The sequence below is a fragment of the Suncus etruscus genome, chromosome 1, assembly GCF_024139225.1.
Source record: "Suncus etruscus isolate mSunEtr1 chromosome 1, mSunEtr1.pri.cur, whole genome shotgun sequence".
NCBI classification, from domain to species: domain Eukaryota; kingdom Metazoa; phylum Chordata; class Mammalia; order Eulipotyphla; family Soricidae; genus Suncus; species Suncus etruscus.
Window position 1 is genome coordinate 125,944,037 of NC_064848.1, and position 23,107 is coordinate 125,967,143.

The 23,107-nt window shown below is 36.0% G+C and overlaps 1 protein-coding gene across 5 annotated transcripts in view; it reads left to right on the plus strand.

The window, feature by feature from the left end:
* Nucleotides 1–23,107, plus strand: part of ST7 (suppression of tumorigenicity 7) — a 300,688-nt gene that overhangs the window by 193,321 nt on the left and 84,260 nt on the right. For 3 of the 5 annotated variants that reach the window (XM_049771031.1, XM_049771034.1, XM_049771033.1), the window contains exons 6-9: nucleotides 4,301–4,376; nucleotides 6,533–6,601; nucleotides 8,639–8,793; nucleotides 10,960–11,057. In XM_049771031.1, coding sequence (XP_049626988.1) covers nucleotides 4,301–4,376; nucleotides 6,533–6,601; nucleotides 8,639–8,793; nucleotides 10,960–11,057 — 398 coding nt within the window. The remainder of the gene's footprint in view (nucleotides 1–4,300; nucleotides 4,377–6,532; nucleotides 6,602–8,638; nucleotides 8,794–10,959; nucleotides 11,058–23,107) is intronic. The other 2 variants (XM_049771032.1, XM_049771035.1) reach the window with 1 other exon arrangement.

Below are 23,107 nucleotides of genomic sequence, written 5' to 3' on the forward strand. Positions count from 1 at the left end.
TGCAAATAAGGAATAATGTCACCTAGCGTTATCAGCGCATAAGGGGGCCGCAGGTACAAGTCCAACAATCCCCGAGACGTGGTTCAAACATAAGCATTAAACTGAGGGACTCTCTCATCAACATTCTTTATTGAACAGTTCGCAAAGAGAAAAAAAGATAAAAAGTGGGGAAAATAAACAATCTAACTTAAGACAGTGGACACAATTGTCACCGTTTAAGAAATTTTGTGTGTTCCCATCTCTATAAGAACGTGTGTGTATGTATAATTTCCCATTTTAATGTGCCTATGCAAAGGAAGAACAGTATCACAAGGCAAGATTGGTGCCTATGGGGATGCTAGAACAAGTCCAACAATCCAATTGACTTGGTTCTTATATAAACATGAAATGGAGGGACACTTCTACAAACTTCCTTATTTAACAAATAACAAAGGGAAGGAAAGATGGAGAGGGACTCTTTCACCAAAATAGCTTATTGAACAGTTCACAAAGAGGAGAAAATATAAAAAGTGGGGAAAATAAACATTCTAGCTTAAGACAGTGGATTCAATTGTCACCGTTTATAGGAACTAATCAGAAACCTAGTATGGTAGCAACCACAGTTACACAATGAAAGAAGGAAGAGGCCAAGAGGCCGTTGAGAGTAAACAAGTAGGTAAAGAATACTGACCTCTTCCCAGTCTGAGAGTCCATCCTCTCATTTTTATTTTGAAAATATTTGGTACCCCCACTCGAAATGATCTCTTCCCAAACAAAAACTCCATCCTCACATGTTATTTTAAATATATATGGTACAGCGTCCCCGCACGGTTTTTGAAATGGAGACCAATGAGAAAAAAAAATACCAGTGAATGTCACGACGTAATGTCCTGACATACACCAGTGCTGCATTGGCCCGCCATCCACCCCATGTGTCCCCACTTAGTGTCAGGAGAGAAAGGGGGTAAGCCTGAGGACCACAATAGAGGAGGACATTTTCTTATTTTAATTTTATACCGCAGCCTAAAGAGAAAATAGGCAGTCATTTAGCCCCCTCCCCACCTGCGCCAAAAAAAGCAGCAAATGGGACTACATTAAATTTTGGGTGGAGGGACTACATTAAATTTTGAAGCTTCTGCACCTCAAAATAAAGGAAGACCAGGATATAATGACAATCCAAAGATTGGGCGGAATTATTTGCCTACTTCTCACTCATCAGGTAAAGGACAAATATCCAACATTAAAGCACTGGTATAACTTTGTAAGAAAACAATATTCAGCACCATCGAAAAATGGGGAGAAGAAATGAACAGAAACTTCATCAAAGAAGAAATATAAATGGCCAAAGGCATATGGAAAAAAACTCTATATAACCAATGATCAGGGAAATGCAAATCAAGCCACATGAGATATTATTTCACACCAGAAATACTGGCATGCACCAAAAAGAACAACAGTAACCTGTGCTGGCATAGATGTGGGGGGAAAGGAACCTTCATTCACTGCTGGTGGGAATGTTGACTGGTCCAATCTTTTTGGAAAACAATATGGGTATTCTTCACAAAACTAGGAATTGAGCTTCCTTACAACCCAGCAATTCTAACCCTTAGAATATACTTCAAAGGTCCAAAAGCACAACCCAGAAAAGACATATGTATTTCTATGCTCATTGCAGCACTATTCACAATGGCCAAAATCTGGGAAAAGCCCAGATGCACAAGAACATGATTGTGGCTAAAGAAACTGTGGGGCATGTGCATAATAAATTATAAGAAAAGATGAAGCCATGTAATTTTTTTATTACATGGATGATTCTGGACAGTAATGTGCTGAGTGAATTTAGTCAGAGAAAAAGGGACAGACATGTGTATATAAAGAAACATAGTTTGGTCTTCAGTAAGGAGCTTGTCACACTTAAGAAGGGGGCCCAGGGGTAATTCAGAAAGGAAGGAAGTGATCACTCTGGAGGAGGAGGTAACCCTGAAAGAGGTAAAATGTTATGCATGATATTCTACTTGCAACAGTGTTGTCAACTCCTGTTCCTAAAGAAAAGAAAAAGGAAAAATATAAGAAAGAAGAAAGTGCTTGCCATAGAGACAGGGTGAGGGGATAGAAGGGAAACTGGGGAGTTTGGTGGAGGGAAATCGGCACTAGTAAAGAGATTGGCATTGGAACATTATAGGCCTGAATAACTTTAGATGAATTAATAATTACAAAAAAATGATGAAGGGTCAGTCAGTTTCCTTTAATGATATTCTAGATGGAAATAGGCTCTGGCTCCATAAGTCCTGTAGCATTGAATGAAGCAACTCCTTCACCGGTTCATATTTGTTTTTTATCCAGGAGAGGACTGCCCCTGATTCAATGTCACTATGTACCTGAAATACTACTGTGAAGGATTTGTAATCCAGTTTGGTCAAAATAAAAATTATCAATAAAAAAAAAAGAATTTCACATGACTTCGTTTTCAAGTAATTCTATTGGTGTTTTTTATATTTCAAATAAGTGGAAAAAATCCTTAAAAAAGAATAAAGTTATAAACAAATTGAATAGCAAGTGGTTACTAGCTCTGTCTAAAAAGTACTCTTCACTATGGTGTGGACATTAAACATAGTACAATACATATTCAAAACACTGAGTTTCCCACAATATAGTCACTAACTGTTCTGATAATATAAAAGCTCTGTTTACAGCAAACTTGAGAAGAGATTGAAACATGTTAAGGAAAAACCTAAGGTACATTTGTTTTTCATCCAACTTGTGATCCTTCAAATGTTCATATCCAAGCTTCAGATGTTTAGATCTAGAAACCGTCTGAAGTATTTGAAGCAACGACCATAGATATAAACTTGTGTTGCATATTGGGACTGGAGCGATAGCACAATGGTAGGGCATCTGTCTTGCACACAGCCGACCCAGGATGGACTTTTATTTGATTCCCAGCATCCCATATGGTCCCCTGAGTCAGGATCGATTTCTGAGCGCATAATCAGGAGTAACCCCTGAGCATCACCAGGGTGTGGCCCCAAAATAAAAAAAACCAAAAACAAACAATCTTGTGTTGCATTGAAAAAGATTAGTAGCAATGCCATCCCAAAACATGTAAACTCATATATGCTTTCTAATAATAAACAAAAGACATACTAAATATTTTTATTTATTTTATTTATTGCCTTTTTTTTTCTTCTGGTTTTTGGGTCATACCCAGCAGCACTCAGAGGTTACTCCTGGCTCTAACTCAGAAATCGCTCCTGGCAGGCTCGGGGGACCATATGGGATGTTGGGATTCAAATCACTCCTTCTGCATGCAAGGCAAATCTTCTACCTCCATGCTATCTCTCTGGCCACTATTTATTGCTTTTGGGTGGGGTCACACCTGGCAGCATTCAGGGGTTACTCCTGGCTCTATGCTCAGAAATTGCTCCTGGCAGGCTTGGGGGACCATATGGGATGCCGGGATTCAAACCACCGTCCTTCTGCATGCAAGGCAAACGCCTACCTCCATGCTATCCTTCAGGCCCCAAAGTACTAATTATTTTTAATATTTTACTTTTTTTATAGACCAAGTATTACAATACTGAATTTTTTTTATTTTAATTAAATGACTTTGAGATGCAGAGCTATAAAGTTGATAGTTAAAAAAATTCAATCATACAATGTTCCAACACCCAGTGTTCAATTCCTGCCATCAGTTTCCCCACTTTCTCTCCCATTCTCTGTGCTGCCTTGTCCCCCCAGCTTGCTTCTATGGCAGACACTTAGAAATACTAAATCCTTTTTTTTCTTTTTTTTTTTGGGAGGGGGCCACACTTGGTGATGCTCAGGGGTTACTCTTGGCTATGTGCTCAGAAATTGCTCCTGGCTTGGAGTACTATATGGGACGCCAAGGGATCCATTTGCGGTCCATCCTAGGCTGGCGCCAGCAAGGCAGATGCCTTACCGCTCCATGCCACTGCTCCGACCCCATAAATACTAAATTGTTTTCTAGTGCCTTTTCCTGATTAAGAAACCTTAATTAAGGTTAAACCTTTGTAGATTGGTGTATAAATTCAATTCTTTAGTTTTATGAACACCAGAACGTTTGTAAAACACTAAAGGATATTGGAATAGTGAATTAGAATATATTTATATGATTTTAGAAACAATGTGATGTCCTTGGTAAGTGAAATTTTCTATAATTCAAGCTATTGCCTATTACAAGCTTTATATATTTTTAAAAAGGCTGTTATGTAATAAAGCTATTAGCTGTCATTCTACATTGAATTGAGTCTTCCTAATTATTGATTGACCTATTTTTTCCTTCTTTCTTTTTCCAAAATAGTAATGCAGAAAGCCTGGAGAGAAAGAAATCCCCAAGCTCGGATTTCTGCAGCCCACGAGGCCTTAGAGATAAATGAGTAAGTGGTGAGAAAACCTTCCTTTTAGAAAGGAAGGCTTATCCTTCGCAGAAAAATTTAGTTATCATTGCTGAGACATTTATATTAAGCAATGTATTTGAAGTTGAGAAGAACTACATTAAGGATATAATTTAATGAAAAAAATTTGAAGATTATCTATGTGTATAGAGGTAGTTTTTTTTTTTTTTTTTTTTAAGTCACTTGTAGATAGTGATTCTAGGGCTATGCTTAGTATTTAATTCACTCAAGGGCTATCCCTGGAAGATTGTGAGGACATAAAACCAAACAGTTCCACACATCTGAAGCATTTTGACAGGGCTATATTTTCAGATGCAGAATGCTCATCTGTGTCATCATATTTTTAGGTAAAATATCTATTCATGGGGGAAACAATAAAAACGTAAGGTTGAAAAAAATTACACTTTAAAAAATACTTCAAGGTCAAGGGATGGAGAAACTTCTGTCATCAATGTTATTAACCATTCTATGGGTTTCCAAGGAAGACTGGGAGGCCTCATCTGGAAGTCTCAGAAAATGACAAAGATTCTTAAAATTGGACTCATAAAAGTTCATGGTTGGCAGAGACCTTAAAGGTCATTTAGCTCAACCACCCATCTGGTGCTTGAATCACCTCGGCATTCCCTGCCAAATATTCATTGTTAAACTATTTTATGCGTTTTTGAAGAAGGTTACTGACTCTTCTTCAAAGATCTTAGGGAAAAAAAATTCACTGGAGAGTTGGAAATCCTGCCCTTTGTTGATCTATTTGATTTCTTATTCTGTTATACAGCATATTTATTTCCCTGTTTCTTGTCATCTAAAAAGTTTTGATATACCTGCCTTCTGTATGTCCTCTCATGTTTCTGAAAACAAAAACAAAAACCAACAAAAAAAACTAACCAAACAAACTAAAACAGGGACAGGGTTATAGAGGCCTGTAATATGACATATAGAAACCATGAACCCTTGTTCATGTCTTCATGAATCATCTTCCTTTAGTATTGTTTAATCAGTCACAATGATGCCCAGTTGTTCTGTGATTCAGCCTGTATTTCTCTATTTTGATCTTAAGAATGCCAGAGTTAGCTTTGGGTTTTTAATGTGTAGTAAATCTATTAGAATAAAATCTGGTACAGCCTGTTTATTTACTCTTAATGATTTAAACTAGCTTCTATTGTTCACTACATTCTTTTTTTAAATTCTAGAGACCATCTATTAGAATTTCTTTCCAAGCACTTGGATTTCCCAATTCAAGTTCCATAGATAGGGAAGTCACGTCTTCTTTACCTTTTTTGAGCATTTACTCTGCGTTTGTCATCTCATCTTCTTTGTGCCTCTCCATTCTTTGTGATTTCTTAACTTTCCACAGAGAGCAGTGGTGTGGCCTTTCTACGTCTGTTGATTTCTTGGGATTTTCCCATCCCAATCTAGTAATTCACTTAGAATAGGTCAACTGTTTTCTATCTTGCATCTTTATATTCATTTTAGCTTTAATTTCTTCCTTTTTCTCTCTGACAATCATTCTCCTTAATGGAGAAGCCAGAAATTAGGTAGGAGTTAGCATTTTGCATTCATTTTTTATCTCCTGCTAGTAGCTATAAATGTGCCTTATTTTGGTGTTGTTTTTGTTGTATTGTTTGTCTTTTTTGCTTTTTTTTGATAATAGTTTTGGGGAAATGGATGTGATCATAGGTTCTTAAGCAATTTAAAAAGAAGTAGATGGTTGTCTCTTTAGCATTTTGTTTTGTTTTTATTTTGCTTTGCAAGCTTCAACCAATTAAGAATTTTAGCCTTCCTGATATTCTTACGAATTCATTTCACTTTCTTATAATCCTTCATTTCATGGCCTCTTTCCATCTTTTTCCACATGTGCTTTGGACATCTGACCTTGTGGGAGGTCTTTTACAGCCCTGTTTTTGCTGACTGGTTACCTCTTTGCTTCCTATTTGTTACTGCAGTTGCAATTGGACATTTGGAAGCTACTCAACCTTTTAAAATCATTTATTTCCTTCTGAGTCTCATGCCATTAAATCATTGCTTCTTTTCTTTGAATTTTTGAAATCCACCTTGCACTGAGATCCAAAATGACATAGTAACTCTCTCTGAATGTTCCTATCAATTTTCATTTCACCAACTATTTTTTTCTTCTTGGTCAGAATTAGGTCCAGAGTTGAAGTTCCCCTAATTGCTTCCTCTACCATCTGGGAGATAAAATTGTTACCAAAGTAAGTCAAGTACCTGTCCAGTGCCCTACTTCTAACCAAATGAGACTTCTAGCAGATATATCTGGATGGTTGACACCCCCATCATCACACTTTCTTGCTTTTTGTATATGTGTTGTGTTGTGACAAGGATGCATCATCTATATCTTTCATTGAGCTGAGCAGTCTGTTCTGTATTCCCCAACCATTAGCACTTCTATTGCTCTTTCTTTTTTTCCTCCACTCACAAACTCTTAGCATGTTTCTCCCCCAGACTCATCAGTTTACACATAGATATATGTTTTCTTGGCCAGTAGTGCTACTCTGCCTCTCCTCCTAAGAAACATAAATAAACAAAGCAAGCAAATTGGCCCCAACCTATCTTGAGGTCCCAACCACTATTCCCTCCCCACTGTAATCTTATAGCTAATTCCTCAGATATCACATTTTCCACTCAGTATAATAATATCAAAATTTGCCTCATTACCCTTGTCCCATATTTATACATTGGCATCTGGAGCCTTAAGTATTGCTTGCTGATGCCTATCCCAGTTAGTTCTTGAGTGAATCATGGGGCAGTTTCAACATCTTTTCAAGTTTCTATCGACTGCCCTTAATAGAAACTGGTTTTACAGTTGTTTTTTTTTCAGTTGGGGAATTTTTCTTCCTATATCACCATATTTATTGTAAAGCTGCATTCATTAGTTCTGCCTGAAATTAGTGGAATTTAATAAAGAACTTTGGAGACCCCCTTGTCAGGAATAAGTGAATAATCCCAAACCTAACATTAGCTACTAAATTTACCTTCTTTTTCCATTCTGATTGTGATGGTTGATATATAGTGAAAGTGACTTTTGGTTTTGATTTCTGCTTATTTTTCTCTCTTGTGGTCTGCTGGAACTTTCTGATAAGTAAGGAAATGACCACAAGAGAGACAGTGAGAAGGAAATACAGGGCTCTCTATGGATCAACTATGGATCTCTATGGATCTGCTCTGGCCTTACCATTTCCCTGTGACATTCCCTTTCTTTGGTAGAGAGTTGTTCCTTATATGATTTGGAAGATTTACATTTCCAAGACTTCTCCCTCATTTGTTAGTTAACTGCTTAACTTTTCTGGCTTTTGACCTTAGGGGTTTGTTGGAAGGATTACATGAGATGATATATGTTAAGTGCCTGGTACAGTACTTAATATATACTAAACAATCAGTAGGGCTTCCTCTACTATGTTTGGGAGATAAACCATTAGTAATATAAGTCAAGAACATGTTGGGTATCCTACTTCTAATTAGTAAGATGACTTGTAACAGGTATCTGGCTGGTGGAAACACCACCTATTTATTATTACTAAAGGCATAAGATTTTACTCTTGTTAGTTAGAGACTGAATCAGTTTTTTAGCTCTTCAAAAAGAATTTTATCTGTAGGTTCTTCTAATGCTCTTCTCTGACATTGAAAATCAGTGCTACTGTAATGAAGTATTGAAGCGCTGCTTTTTTCAGTGAGGACTTTTCTAACTGAATGAATTTCTAATTCTGAAGAAATCCTTAAGGAAACAAGACTCTGTGTGTAGCAAATAGAAATAGATAATTTATAGTGTCTCTAACAGTATGCCAGAGGGAGATTTTTAGCAGAACCTATTATCATCACCATCATTATCTGACATTTATTGAGCATGTGCCACATGCTGGCTACTGTACTAAGCACTATACATGCATCACCTTCCTTAACCTTCACAACAACACTTTGAGAAGATAGATTCCATGTTGTTCTCCCTCAGGGAGGCAGAGTAATAACTTGCCCCAAATGATGCACTAATAAGGGGCTGAGTCTGTACTGTGAGCCCCATGCTCCTTAACATTGCACATCCTATCCTGCAAGCTAAAATACAAATGTTTCTTTTGTATCATTATTTTGTGTCCACCACCATGAATAGGGGTGCATGAACCAGCTGGCCACTCTGCATGTTTTGGCATAATTCCTCACCCTTCTGCATGTATGCCAACAGATATTGCAATATTCTTGGATTTGCTAATGATGGTAGTTATTATCTGAATGGACAGGTGTGCTACTGCTTATATTCTCTTGGCTGAAGAGGAAGCGACAACCATTGCTGAAGCAGAAAAGCTATTTAAACAGGCCTTGAAGGCTGGGGACGGCTGTTACCGGCGTTCTCAACAGCTCCAGCATCATGGATCCCAGTATGAAGCCCAACACAGTAAGATTCTCTCCAGGTTGACAATTGGGTCAGAATTGCAATGGCATTATTTAAATAAGGGCTCATGCTGGCTCACAATGTTCTTCTCCTTTACGAGTATATTAATTTGCCTTTTTTTTAAATTACATTTTTTTCCTTCTCATAAAGTTACAGTATATAATTAATGTATAGTTTTATTATTGTTCTTATTTGTGAGCAGTCTTTTATTCTTCCTATAAATCCTAACATCAGAAATGTTAGTGACTTTACATGATAAACTTTGTTCTCCAGGGTTCTTACATAATTCTTATTAGTTGAAACTCTGTCCTATATTTTTTCTAATTGGGAAGCAGAATTTCATTAGTTTTAAATTATTAGCATTTTTATCTAATGAGCCTTTTACAGCATATATTGAAATAAGATAATTAAGAATTAATAGCTATTGATGGTTGTGTCAGTATTAGCTCTTATTTAAGAAGCGCTGTTCTAGATGACCAGAGAGAAAAAAAATCCCTAATTTGTTAATTTTTTAGCTTTTCAAATAATGGCTTATTTTAATTGTTAGCTCTTTAAAAGAAGTTACTTCTACTTTTCACTATATCAGAGTCAGCAATATATTGTGGGAATAGTATAAGAATAATACAACAAAATAATTTCTGGGATTTCCTTACCCCATTGACTTGTTAATTTGAAATAGAATGGGTCTTTTGGGAAAGGAGTGCTTGAGTGTCCAACCCTGAATGTTTTTCCAAAAAGTGAAATTTCTCTTACTTCACTTTCCCCTCCTATATGTTGGAGACTAAGAATGTCATTCTTTTGTTTTTGATAGTATAAAATTATATTTTTAGCATGAAAATTGGATTCAGTAAAGAAAAGGTACTGTATTGGAACATGTTCAGACCCTGCTTTAGTACCTAGAGATATTTTTATTTTTCAATTGAGTCTATAAGATATTTAGAAATATATAATATTTAGCAATCATTTATAAATGATATTTAGAAATCACTATTCTAGCTTATCTCAAAAATTATGTCATACAATGAATTTTGAAGATTTATGTAGTAAATTTTTATTTTGTGAACAAAATAAGGATTAATACTAACATTACATACCCTGTAATACAATTTAAGAAATTCTCTTTATTTTCTTCTGCCAATTAAATCCTTTCAACTTATTGCCTAAATCTATCCAAAAAATATAATCACATCTTTAAAATAATTTGTAGATACTTGGCAAATTTTCATCACACATCTTGTTCTCATTGTTTAAAATTTGAAATGTTAGGACTTTTGTCTTAACATCTTTTAATAGCTGCATATTATACATGTACTTAATCTATAACAGGTGTGTCATATTTTTCTAAAACATAGTGCTTTTATTGAGGATTAAGCACATGCATGTTCTCACTGGTCTGGAAACATATCCAAATAGACGTATAATTAAATAAAAGATTAAAATGAGAAGTTGTTAATGTACTTTTTAAGAGCCATTTTAGTGACTCTTGTTATAACTATTTAGCTTGTCAATGCTTTCTCTAACACTAGAGTAGTTTTTCATTTTGTTACATACTCTATTGTCATATCTGGAATGTGTTATATTGCCATCTAAAATCAACTGCTTTGGGGACCTGGAGATGATTATGATGTCACTAGTGTTAGGGAAAGAATAATATGAAACAGAAGTTCAAGATGAAGCTTCTCCAGACTTAATGTCAAGAAAGAAAAAAAAGTAGTTCATCAGGATGCAACCTGAGATTCACCTCTTTGTATCTTTACCAAAAGCATGCACACTTGAAAATGGCTGGAATTCTTGCTTGTAAACTGCATGCAATGTGGGTATGATCATTTTCCCAGCACGTTGTGGCAGATGATTTTTATTTATCAGATATTCAACATGGAGCTCAAAAGCATGGACTAATAATCACTCTCACAATTTGACCTTTGGAAGTCTAAGTATTTGACTTTCTTCTCTATGCATTCTTCTATTAGCAAAGCTGTCAGTGCTTTTGGCTGTAAGGAGAAGCCAAAGAAACCTCAGTCTGCTTTCTCTGAGGTTCTCCTTTAAGAGTATGGAAGAGACCTCAGCATTTTTTTCTTGCTGCTCATTTGAAAGTTCTTTTTCTCCCTTTTATTTTATGTATAATTTTGGTTCTGAAAATTTTAATTTTGGTTATATCTCCCTTTTCAGGACGAGACACCAATGTCTTGGTCTACATCAAAAGAAGGCTAGCAATGTGTGCCAGAAGACTCGGGAGGACGAGGGAAGCAGTGAAAATGATGAGAGATGTGAGTCTGAATTTGTGTTGGGGAATAGTGGCAATGCACTTGACTTAGTGAAGGAAGAAGAGCTCATTAAATAAGCATAGCCATGAAAACCAATGATTGTATGGTTGGCCATCGAGTATTGGGTCCAGACTGTTCGGGGATTCAGCACTAGCTTCTGGTTTACAGATGAGTAATCATGGAGAATTATCAAACTTTTCTCTGCTCAAGTTTCTTCATCTATAAAATGGGGATAAAAATGACTTTATGATAACAATTACCACTTAGAATTGGTGTAAAGATTAAAGGAGATAATACATATAAAACATTTAATAGAATGATGTACTAATTAAATATTTAACCTTAATAGATGCCCTTATTAGGGAACTTTTGAGTTGGGTAGCAGGAAACCCAAGAGCGAGATCTACCATTTGTGTTAATTTTTTCTCTGTTAATAGGAAAATTTTAATAGAACGATGGGTATAATTTAACAGTGTTAAGGCTAATTTTAAGAATTTTTCTAGATTATTGATTTAAGGATATTTTAGTAGTTGCTATTGACATTAAAAAAAAAGGAGAAAATGGAAGTTTTATTCTTTGTTTTATCACCCCCCCCCCATTTTTTTTAATGTTTAGAATGTTTAATATGTTCAGGCTCATGGCAGACAATAAAGCAGGGATAGCCATACTGATTTTAGACTAAATTATATTCAAACTAAGAAGGTAGTTAAAGATAGGGAGGACATTAAGTACTGGTTAAGGGATCACTAGATCAGGAGGATTTAACTCTCATAAACATACATAAGCCAAAAGAAGTTTCTGCAAAGTCTACCAAGCATCAGCTAATAAACCTTAAAAGATCGTCACTGGACATGTAAGCAAGACAAAACATCACTAAAAGCCCCAAAATCCGTAAGTGAGGAATTTGAAGAACTAGGTCTAATAGACATGTTTAGAACACTCTATATCCCAAATGTGAAGACACATTCTCTACAGCATTTGGGGCATTCTTCAAGATAAAATATATGCTGGACAAAATCTGAGCATACACAAAATTACAAAAAACAAAAAGCATGACAAGGATCTTCTCAGACCACAAAGCCACAAATGAAGAGAATGAATATCTCTGCCACTAAGTTTTCTAACGAAATCCCAGTCTCCAGGATGAGATATTTTAGCATTCTTTTTTTTTTATTAATTACTTTATTTAAACACCATGGCTATAAGATTTTTCATAATACATTTGTTGTTTTTTCCACAGTTAAAGTCAGAAAATGGAAGTTTTATATAACTTTAAATCAATTCTTATTTTAAGAGAAACTAGTTGAGGTACTTGTACTTCCACAATTTTTTTTTTCAATAAGAAAAACATTTCAGCCCTGAAGCAATAGCATAGCTGGTAAGATGCTTGCATTGCACATACCCTACCTGGCCTTGATCCCTGGCATCTCCTGTGGTCCCCTGAGCCCACGAAGAATGATTCTTGAGTGCAGAGCCAGGAAAAACCCAGGAGCACCATTGGATGTTTCCCCAAAACAAAAACAAAAACAAATACTTTTTATATGGTAACTGACACTAATTTGAATTGTATTTATAGCCATTCTCCTTTTAAAAATAATCCCGAAAAACAATTGTCAGTGCTTTATTCTGTCTTCCTGAATTAGGAGATGTAAGAAATACCATCCACAAAAAGGGAAAGGAAGGAAGGAAGGAAGGAAGGAAGGAAGGAAGGAAGGAAGGAAGGAAGGAAGGAAGGAAGGAAGGAAGGAAGGAAGGAAGGAAGGAAGGAAGGAAGGAAGGAAGGAAGGAAGAAAGAAAGGAAGGAAGGAAGGAAGAAAAGGGAGAGAGGGAGGAAAGAGTGAAGAAGGAAGGCAAGTAGGCTGACTCTTGCCCAAGTAACAGGAGAGCAGGATTGAGTAAATCTAGTGAGCCTTTTTTCTGTCTCTGAGAGGACAGTTATTCCTGTGAATTCCAATTTTTCTTTGAAGGTCCTACACACCAGGGCTGCTCCTGCCTTCTTTCTGTAAATCATGCCATTACGTGAGTAGGTCTGTGCTTGGTTCTTGCTATTTTATTGCAGAGTAGTAAGGTAATAATAGTGAAGGATCTTAGGTGAGGGAGAGGAACAAAGATGAAGATTCCAAGATAATTTTATTTGACTGAAGGTAGTAGATGCTCCTGAAGAAAAAAAAGCCACTGTAAAAGGATTGCCCAGAATTAAATTATTTTGTTTGAAGGAAGAGTTAAAATAATATGTTTTATAGAACATAAGTGCTAATCATAAATAAATTTCTCCAGAGAAGTGAACTTGATCTCAAGCTTTTAAACTTGCAGAAATTCCTTTGCTGGATGAAGTGAAGAGATTTCAGTCCTTTGAAAGAACTGAGAATTTTTAAAATATTGAGTATTTCTTTATCTTAGTCACACCCAGCCATATTCATTCTTTAACATATTGTTTCATATTTATTGCTTCTTCTGAACCTCATTTTGCCTGGGACAAGCTTGTTTGAAGATAAAGATTTGGGCTATTAAAATATTGTTACATGTTTCAACAGCTTCATAGGAAAAACTAGTTCATTATTTCATTCCATTTTTTTTCTAACAACTTTATCACATGATTTGAACCAATCCATCAGGTTTGTGGAAGAGAAGTGTCTTTGTGAGTGTCTTTGCCAGCAGGAACCCTGGATTAGATTTCCAGCATTGTGCTGTCCCCTGAGCACTGCTGGACATGGCCCCAAACGCCAAAATTAAAACAAACTCCCCACGACCCCTAAACACTAAAGTTGTTTTTGATTAAAATTATTTTACATTTATAATTCTATTTGTTGAACTAGACCAAATGAGGGAACATCGGGTGTGGTAGAGGAACTACCAGGAAAGATGTCAGCAACTTTGGGGTGGGAACCAAGGTGACTCTTCACTTGCTTTATATCTGGGATAGCTCGCTTCTGTTAGATGCTCTAAAATCCATATTCCTTAATAAGATTGAAGATAATGATTCTTCCTTGAAAGGGTCACTGAAGAGATCAGTAGAATTGAATGGCAATGTGAAAATACATACTGGACTTGCTTACAACTAACTCCACCCACTGCCTTCCCCATTATAAAAGTATGCTCCTAATTTGCTCAACCAATCCCCAGATGTCTATCTGACTCTTTCTACTTCTTGAACGTATTAGTCTTGTAAACTTGCATTTTCTCTAGATTTATGTATGTGCATACAGCACAATACATATTTATATGTATTTCCTGCATTGCTTTTCTAAAAATTATATTCTGTTATACACATGTGCTGCCTTTTGACTGCACTCATGGCAGATCTAGTAGATGTGGACTATCTCCATTATAACAGCCTGTGAGGGACATGGTCAACATGGCATTGATCTCTTTTGAGGAGATATAAGTGTCCTTTCCTTCAAAAACTCCTATTTCAACAATACAGGCCTCCTAAATGCAGGAGTGGAGGATGAGGACACTTCTTGAAGCAACTGCTTCTATTCAGCTTTTCAGGGGACAGTTGTTGACCAGGCCAGATTCTCTCAGATCACAAGCCATGCCTAAAGAAGGACTTGGCTGTTGTTAGCACCTTTGACAACAGGCACATAATGTAGCCTGCTGGAAAGCTTCCTCAGTGCTAGCACACAGGGTTCCAGGCAGCCTGTTGTTAAGACATTTAGACAGAAGGATTTAATTGTTCATTGAGATGCAGCCATCCTCTCTTCCCATATGCATAGATTGAACTGTTTTGAGAGCAGATCCTAAAGTGGAAATAGAAATGCAAAAGTCAGAATACCTTCCATGTAGCAATCTTTTTCTTAAAACAGTTTATTTATTTATTTATTTATTGAGTGGTTTTTTGGGTCACACCTGGCAATGCTTAGGGGTTACTCCTGGCTCTGTGCTCAGAAATCATTCCTGGCAAGCTCAGGGGACCAGATGGAATGCCAGGAATCCTTCCCAGGTTAGCTGCATGCAAGGCATATGCCTTACTGCTGTGCTATCTCTCCAACCCCCCACGTAGCAATCTTTTAAATATTTCTCTGAAAATTCCTCAAGGAGGAAGAAAAGATATAATTGGGATACCCAAAAGCATGAAAAAGAACCTCAGGTACAGATAACTATTCACACAGTAAATTTAAAACTTTGACATAAAAACACATAGGCTCTTTAAAAAAAAAAGAACAAATAATTTTTGGGTTTTGGGTCATACCTGGCAGTTCTCAAGGTGCTATTTGATGTTCTGTGCTTAAGAATGTCTATCTGGTGGAGCTTGAGGGAGAAGAGACCACTTGATATCAAGGATCAAACCCAGGTTAGCTACATGAAAGTCAAGTGTCTATACCATGTCTTTGGTCCCATATAGTTCTTTAATGTCAACTTTATGGCTTTTAATTTTTTGTTTGTTTTTGGGTCACATCTAGTAGTGCTCAAAGCTTACTCCTGGCTGCACTAAGTGGAACTTAAAGGGCCTTATGGGTTCTGGAGATTGAACCTAGATTGGCCATTGGCAAGGCAAGCTCCTTAACCCACTTTACTATCTCTTAACTCCTCCCTTTTAATTCTTTAGAAGAAAACATTTAAAATTTACATTGTGTTTTCAAAAACAAAATACATTAATTTACTTACTTTTATAGTCAAGAATATGGAAGCAGGGGCAGGAGAGATAGTATAGCAGGTAAGGCACTTGCCTTGTGTGCAGTCAACCTGGGTTTGAGCCCCTAAATCCTAGATAGTACCCTGAGCACTAATAGTACTGATTCCTGAATACAGAAACAGGAGTAACCCCTGAGCACTGGTGTGTGTGGTCCCCTGCCCCCCCCCCCCAAAGAAAGAATATGGAAGCACTTTACTTCTGAGAGAATGTTTTGGCAGTGGATAACAACTAACTAAAGAGCTCTTAAATTTTACTGTAATTTGTTCTTTATTATTTAAAATAAGAAGAATTACATTTTATCCTTAGTGTTTTGTTTGTTTTTCAACCACACCCAGCAATGCTCAATAGGAGTCCTATTTAGAAAAAAATTGTTGTACATGTATATAACCCTTTTAGGTCATTAGGGGTATCTTAAGCTATGAGCCATTGACCTTTGGAAAGTTGCTTAATGATATTAATAGTAAGAGGTTTCCCTTTTAGTTATTTGCAAAGGGGAGTACTGCTAATGAAAGTATACTTTAGGTTAGGAAATATACAGCCCTAGGACTAATCACAGTCTTTGGAACATTGGCAATGATTAGCATTTTTGCTTACTTATGTCCATGACAAATAAAAAACACATCATGAAATCAGTTTGTAAAAGTGAATGATTTTGCCCTTTTTTACCCAAACTACAACCAGCTAGACACAGAGGGGACCACTTAATTCTAGCAGCCCAGGGGGCAGTTGCAGAAGGGGGATATGGGATACATGCTGGGAAAGGGGTGGAGGGAGGACAACACTGGTGGTGGGAATGCTCTGATTCAATGTCACTATGTACCTAAAATATTACTGTGAAAGATGTAATTCACTTTGGTCAAAATAAAAATTATTTAAAAAATATATATAGCAATCCATCATCACACACACACAAAAATGGGTGACCAGCGTCACCATGTGTGGCACCCCCAAAAAACAACAACAAAAAAATACAGTGGTAGGGTGTTTGCCTTGCAGGAGGCTGACCGGGCTTGGTTCCCTGCATCCCATATGATTCCCTGAGACTGCCAAGAGCGATTTTAGTGCAGAGCCAGGAGTAAGCCCTGAGTGCTGCCAGGTGTGGCCCACAATACCAAAAAAAAAAAAAGTTTGAAAATTATTTTCAGGAACGTTCTGCAGCAGAAATTATTATTTTTATTGAATAGCTAAAAGAATTTGTTATAAAGTAAATTCAATAAATATTTAAGGTTAATTTCCCTTCCTTTTATATATTTTCCTTTGTTCTTAGGCCCTCTGTTTTTGATCTGTTATTTCTTTTATTATACTATATATTTTCCCCTAAAATTTTCATGAATTATCATGGATATCTTAGTTGATTAATTAATTAATTAATGGTAAAGTTTATTACTGAAGGAAATAAAGTTCCATCTTCTAGGCATGGAGATAAAAGTGGAAATTCTAATGTTTTCAGGTAACCAAGTTTCTCTTAAACATGCTTTCAAGTTTTTTTTATTTTATTTTTTTGATGCAAATTTTTTATTCCAAGTAAGTTGTTTTATGTAATAGTTTTCTCCTCTCAACAGACCTGTGATAACCATATCTTTTAAATCTGTAAATAATGTTATCAAAATAATCTTTTTTTTTTGGTTTTTGGTTTTTGGGCCACACCCGGCAGTGCTCAGGGGTTACTCCTGGCTGTCTATTCAGAAATAATTCCTGACAGGCACGGGGGACCATATGGGACACCGGGATTCGAACCAACCACCTTTGGTCCTGGATCTGCTGCTTGCAAGACAAACACCACTGTGCTATCTCTCCAGGCCCATCAAAATAATCTTAATATTTGAAATTTGCTTTCAAGTTTTTAAGATAACCAAATGTAGTAAAGAATTAAAGACTGGGGCTGGAGCGGATTAGCACAGTGATAGGACATTTGCATTGCATGCAGCTGACCCAGGATGAACCTGGCTTTGATCCCCAGTGTCCTATATGATCCCCCAAGTCAGGAGTGATTTCTGAGCGCAAAGCCAGGAGTAACCCCTGAGCATCACTAGGTGTGGCCCCCCCAAAAAAAACAACAACAAAAAAGACAAAGTTATAATAAAATATGTTAATTACTACTATTTGTTCCTGAAATGATTGAATGTTTCTGGATTGAGTTCTGCTATGCTTACAAGAAAAGTGATACTCGTGAATAAATGCTATCAATAAGAACTCTGTGGTCCCTATAGTTAGACTTTAAATGAACTTTTTTGTATTAATAATTTTATTTTGATCAAAGTGGATTACAAATCCTTCACAGTAGTATTTTAGGTACATAGTGACATTGAATCAGGGGCATTCCCTCCACCAATGTTGTCCTCCTTCCACCCCTATTCCCAGCATGCATCCCATATTGCCCCTCCTTTGCACCCCAGGCTGCTAGTATAAATGGTACCTTCTGTGTTTAGCTTGTTGTAGATTTTTTTTAAAATAATGATTACTTTTCTGGATTTTTCTTCATGTTTAAGTTAATTTATTTAGCCAATTTTGATGATTAGTGATTTATATAGAAAGGAAAAGTGTTTAATATAGGCACTTTTTTGTTTTGTTATAACATAGAGTATACTTTTATTCTCTATGTCTAGAAAGTTCTTAGTACAGGGTAGGTGGTTCATGAATACATGTTGTTAACAATTTAAAAAATATATATTTTTACCTTAAACATCATGATTTACAGAGTTGCTCAGAAGACAATAATTTTGGCATCAGTATTTCAGTCCTACCACCTGTGTAAGTGGACTCCTTTCACCATTGTTCTGATTACCAACTTCTGCCATAAGCCTGCCCCAATTTATTTAATTTTGCTTATTACAGCTAAATAGTAATAGAATTATCAAAGATGACTTGACTTCAGACAGTGACATAGTGACCCTATTGGGGGATATGACATCTCAACTTAATGCATTTTTAAAAATATTTAAAATAAGATAAAATATTTGTTAATTATTTATTGATATTACTTCATCAGTAATCATGAATCATGGCTTTATTAACATTGCATTATGTATATCCATTGTTTTTATAATAGAAAATGAAGAGTGAATCTCTGAAACAAATGAAAATTTTAAATTAAAAACATCTACTAGTAGACATTTTTCATTTAAAATTTTTATTAGTAATTAGTAACTATTAGTAAATAATCATTTAATAATAGTGCCATTTGCATGAAAATCTTACTTGTGGTATGTATGAATTTCTGTGTGTCTCAATAGTACCCTGCAGAATGGTTACTTGTGTTTGTTTAGATATATCAAGGATATATGATTACAACCCTGAATCTTAGAATGAAGTTATTTTAATTGTGTTGGCTAGGAACTTTTTTTTTTAATCTTATCACATTACAAAAAGTTCAAGGACTTGCTCTTGTTAAGCTTTGATTTGATTAAAGTATCAATTTCCTGGCAACAACTTGGTCTTAGAGCAGGTTGTCTTACCTTACCACCTAAGGATAAGATGAAATCAGAAGACATGTCATCCTTTGATCTGTGCAAAAGCCAAGATCGCTAACTACAGAAGACTGACTGTGACAACCATGACAGGGCAGAACCTATCCTGGGACCAAATAAAAAAAAGACCCTAGTCTAGACTTTGGCCTATGACCTGTACAACAACCAAGATCTCTAATTCCAGAGGACTGAGACAACTGCAACTGAGCAGAACTTCTGAAAACATAATGAAAGATTTTATCCTAGGCTTCGCCCTAGGATTGGTGCAAAAACCAAGACCACCGATCGGTGCAAAAACCAAGACCACCAACTACAGAAAACTGATTAAAACAACAGTGATGGAACAGAATTTCTAGAACTGTAAAGAAAGACTTCATCCATCCTATGACCTTTGCAGATACCAAGATCTCTAGTAACAGAAGCCTGATTTTATCCACAACTGAGCGGGAAGTTTTCAGACATCACAAAAGGACCTAGGGGAGAGAATAAGAGCATGTCAGAGCCTGTAGTTAATCCCATAACAGTATATTTCAAGGGCAGAGAAACCCTGTATTCCTTTTATAATCTCCCCAATATTTACTGTGCCTATGCAAAAAAACCCAAAAACCCACAAATTAATTTTTTGTTATTGTGTTGTTTCTTGTTTTTGTTTTGTTTGTTTGTTTGTTTTTTTGAGCTTTGTTTTGTTTTTATCTCAGGACCATGGTTATTGTTTGATTGTTGTCTTTATTGCTGTGGTGCTTATTTCAGGATTTTTATTTGATTTTTTTTTCTTGTATTATGTTTTTCTTCCTTTTTCCTTTTCTTAAACTGATATTTATAGTCTCTAGTCTAGAAGTACTCCTCCCATTTTTTGCTTGTTTGCATTTTGCCCCCCCCACACACACTTTTTTTTTTACCTTCAAACAGAACCACATAACTTGAACCATATTGTTCTGCCTTACAAATTGAGGAAGAAATAATGGAGGATACCAAGACCAAACAGTCGTATGAACATCGAGTAGAAATAAAAAATGATCAGACTTAAACACCAAATCCAAAACCAACAACAGAATCAATACCCAATCTACAACAAGCTAGACACAGAGGGGATCACTTATACTAGCAGCCCAGGGGGCAAAGAAGGGAGGTTATGGGATGCATGCTGGGAACAGGAGTGGAGGGAGGACACATTGGTGGTGGAAATGCCCCTAATTCAATGTCACTATGCACCTAAAATATTACTGTGAAAAAATTGTAATCCACTGTGGTCAAAATAAAATTATTTTTAAAAAAGAATATCAATTTTCTAGAAACTATCACCAACATTAAACAAGGACTTATATATATGTTAGGTATATTGTACATTTATCGCATATACATATATCATATATTTACAATGTTATTTCTTAAAATTTTTTGTAGGCAGGAGGAAGTTTGGGCCATAATCACTGTGCTCAGGGCTTATTCCTGGCTCTGTGCTTAAAAGTCACTTCTGCAGGGTGTCAGGGAACTCTATGAAGTTCTGGGGATTTGGGGAATTCAGGCTTGAGTCAGTTGCATGCAAGGCAAGCAGTTGCTTCAATCCCATCTCTATCTTTCCATCCTCACTTATTAAGATACTATGCAGAGATTTTTCTTCCTTTTTATTTTATATTGTTTGTTTTACTCTTTTTATTTTTACTTTCTGTAATTAGTTTGGGTGTGTGGTTTTATTGATTCTTATCAGCTTACTTTTCTTTATTCAATTTTTCCCCATCTTCTTTCTTGTCTTCATTCAGTTTGTTGCGTTTTACCAATTGCTTTATTTGAAACCTTGTTTTTGAAGCCATAATTATTTTTACTAATTTTTTTATTACATGAACGTGGCTCCATTTGATTAGAAGTATTTCTTTATTTCCTTATCATTTTGATTTATGTCACATAATGTTTTTAGTTTCTTGTCATTGACTATTTTATATTATACTTAGAGAACAGAAATATATATTCTTGACTTAGGGGAAAACTATAGAAGTTTCTTTGAGGCATGATTCATGGTTAGTTTTCATAAATTATAACATTGAGATATATTTCCTGTTGATTTTACTATACACAGGCATTTACTAGTTTGAGCTTATTACATGTTATTCTAGTCTTTTATATTTTAGCTTAGTTTGCTTATTTTATCATAAAATATTCATTTCTAGTTGTTTATTTGCTTGCTTTTTTTCTGTATCCAGTTAATTTTTACTTGATATATCTTGGAGCTATTTCATTTGAAGCCTGTATGTCAGTGCTTTTTCTATTTTAATAAAAAAAATCAGTGCCCCCTTTTTTTTCTTATTCTACTTTAATTTTATTTATTTATCTATTTATTTTTTGGTGGGGCCACACTAGGTGATACTCAGGGTTTAGTTTTAGCTCTGCACTCAGGAATCATTCATAACAGTATTCAAGGATCATGTGGGTTGTCAGGGATCAAACTTGGGTCATCTTGTATGCAAGGTAAGGACTCAATCCAGTGTGCAGAGGCCCCCTTGGATCTTATTGTTAACGCTAATTTTACTAAGTGAATTTACCAACTTATCTAGTAGCTTAGAGGCCAAAGAGATAGTATAGGCATTAAAATGCATGATTTGCATGCGACAGACTTCAATTTGATCCCTAGTACCACATGTTCCCCAGCATTTTGAGGTGCTGGGTCAGCCAACAGCCTGGCTAGCTGTGAATCCCTAAGAGGGGCTCTTGTGCCTCCTGAGCATTACTAGAGAGTTCCACTTTACATCCCCAAGTAAGTTCTGGGCTATTTGGATTCATATTTGCTTGGTATGTTTATTTCCAAGTTTTATAACTGACCTTTCTCAAACTTTTCAGTGGGTCATTCACATATATAATTTTTTTGCCAGGTATTGTCATAACTCACATGTGAAGCCCATTGAGTTGTTTCCATTTTATTTTTAATTATTTGCTGATGGTGGTGAGTAGAGTGTTTGGGCCACACCTAGTAGGACTATGGGTTCACTCCTCCTAGTTCTGTGTTTAGGGCTCCCTCCTGGTTGGGCTCAGGAGACCATGTGAAGTATTGGGGGGTCAAATCTGGTTGGCTGCATGCAAGCAAATGCCTTACGTGCTGTACTATCTCTGGCCTGAGGTTTTTCCTTTTCAATCATAGGTGCAAAAATAATGAAATATATTTATATGTGTGTGTATCTTTCATGCTTGGTTGTCTATTTTATGTTTGTTGTGTTTTGGAGGCATACCTGGCAGTGTTAAGGCTTACTGTCAAGTTAACAGGGTTTTACAATCAGGGATCACTCTTGGTGGTGCTTGGGGACCAGATACAGTGTAGGGAATCAGACCTAGGTCAGCCATATGCAAGACTATCCATTATACTTTCTCTTCAGTCATTCTTTCTTGGTTTCTATGAGCATCTCTCTTCTTGACTCACTCTTCCCATTAGCCTAAAGACCCTCAATCTTCTTGACAGTCATCTGAGTGTCAGGAGTCAGTTGTGTGTATATAAGCACCTCAGTTATACCCTTTCATTACATTATCAAAACCCAGTCCTTCTATGACTATTATTTTTATCATTATTTCCTATGTATAAATATTTTAATTCTACAAAAATATTTATTTATTTTTGTTTCGGAACTGTACCCAGTGGTGTTCAGGACTTCCTCTTGGCTCTCCTCTCAGGAATTAATCCTGGTGGGCTTGGAGGACTTGACTTGGGACTTGACTGAGAATTTATGCCTCTCATGTTAAAATCTTTTCTACCCTGAACAAATACTCATGTTCTTTAGTGAGTCCTTTGGTTATTTTATTTCTGCTAACTTGGTGATAAGGGTAGAAGGTTATCTCACTTGTCCAGGAATTGAACCCAGGTTTGCTGTGTGTAAAGCAGATGTCCTACCAACTGTATTTTTGCTTTGGCCCTATGCAGAAATTAAAAAAAAATTGAATATTTTTTTAAATACCCAGTTGTGGCTTAA